Source organism: Elephantulus edwardii, unplaced genomic scaffold (assembly GCF_000299155.1).
Source record: "Elephantulus edwardii isolate Elephantulus edwardi_28Jun2011 unplaced genomic scaffold, EleEdw1.0 scaffold00004, whole genome shotgun sequence".
Classification (NCBI taxonomy): domain Eukaryota; kingdom Metazoa; phylum Chordata; class Mammalia; order Macroscelidea; family Macroscelididae; genus Elephantulus; species Elephantulus edwardii.
In genome coordinates this window covers 10820895-10821437 of record NW_006399754.1, presented here as the reverse complement: position 1 = coordinate 10821437, position 543 = coordinate 10820895, and the positions used below count along the sequence as shown (strand labels likewise).

The 543-nt window shown below is 39.2% G+C and overlaps 1 protein-coding gene across 1 annotated transcript in view; it reads right to left on the bottom strand.

The window, feature by feature from the left end:
* Positions 1-25: 25 nt before the first annotated feature.
* LOC102859072 (G-protein coupled receptor 183-like) overlaps positions 26-543 on the bottom strand; it is a 7796-nt gene continuing 7278 nt past the window's right edge. The window contains exon 3 of the mRNA XM_006879619.1: positions 26-348. Coding sequence (XP_006879681.1) covers positions 26-348 — 323 coding nt within the window. The remainder of the gene's footprint in view (positions 349-543) is intronic.

Genomic DNA, 543 nt, shown 5'->3' with positions numbered 1-543 from the left:
TTTTATCTAATATGGATTAATATACTTAAAAATCTTTCTCTTCATCAGATGTTTGATTCTCTTGTAAAACTTTGGGTCTTTGAGCTAGAACGTGGATTTTTACTCCATCGATAATATGATTTTTCTGTTGCAGGGCATTCTGAAGTTCTTCTTCTGAAGAAAACAGAATCCAACCCATACCTCTGTGAAAGCCGGTGTCTCTGTCAAAAGGTAGAGTGCACTTCCGTACATGACCAAACTGTGCAAAGTGTTCTCTCAGCTCACTCACGGACGCGGTCCAGGGGATTTTTCGGACAAAGGCCACGGGTTGGCTAATGTTCGTTCGTAGGGCCATGGCGCTCCTCATCGCTGATTATTATACCTGGATCAGTCTGGTTTTGGTTACTATAAAGGTAAAATGTACCTTTATTGTGTATTTGAAATTAGGACATAGGAATTCTTCTTTGTTCTTCTTTTGTACCTTTGCTTTAGTTATTCAGGGCTTCTTGTCATTCCATATAAAACTGAGGATTGGTGTTTCCAATGAAGAAGGCTATTGGAATT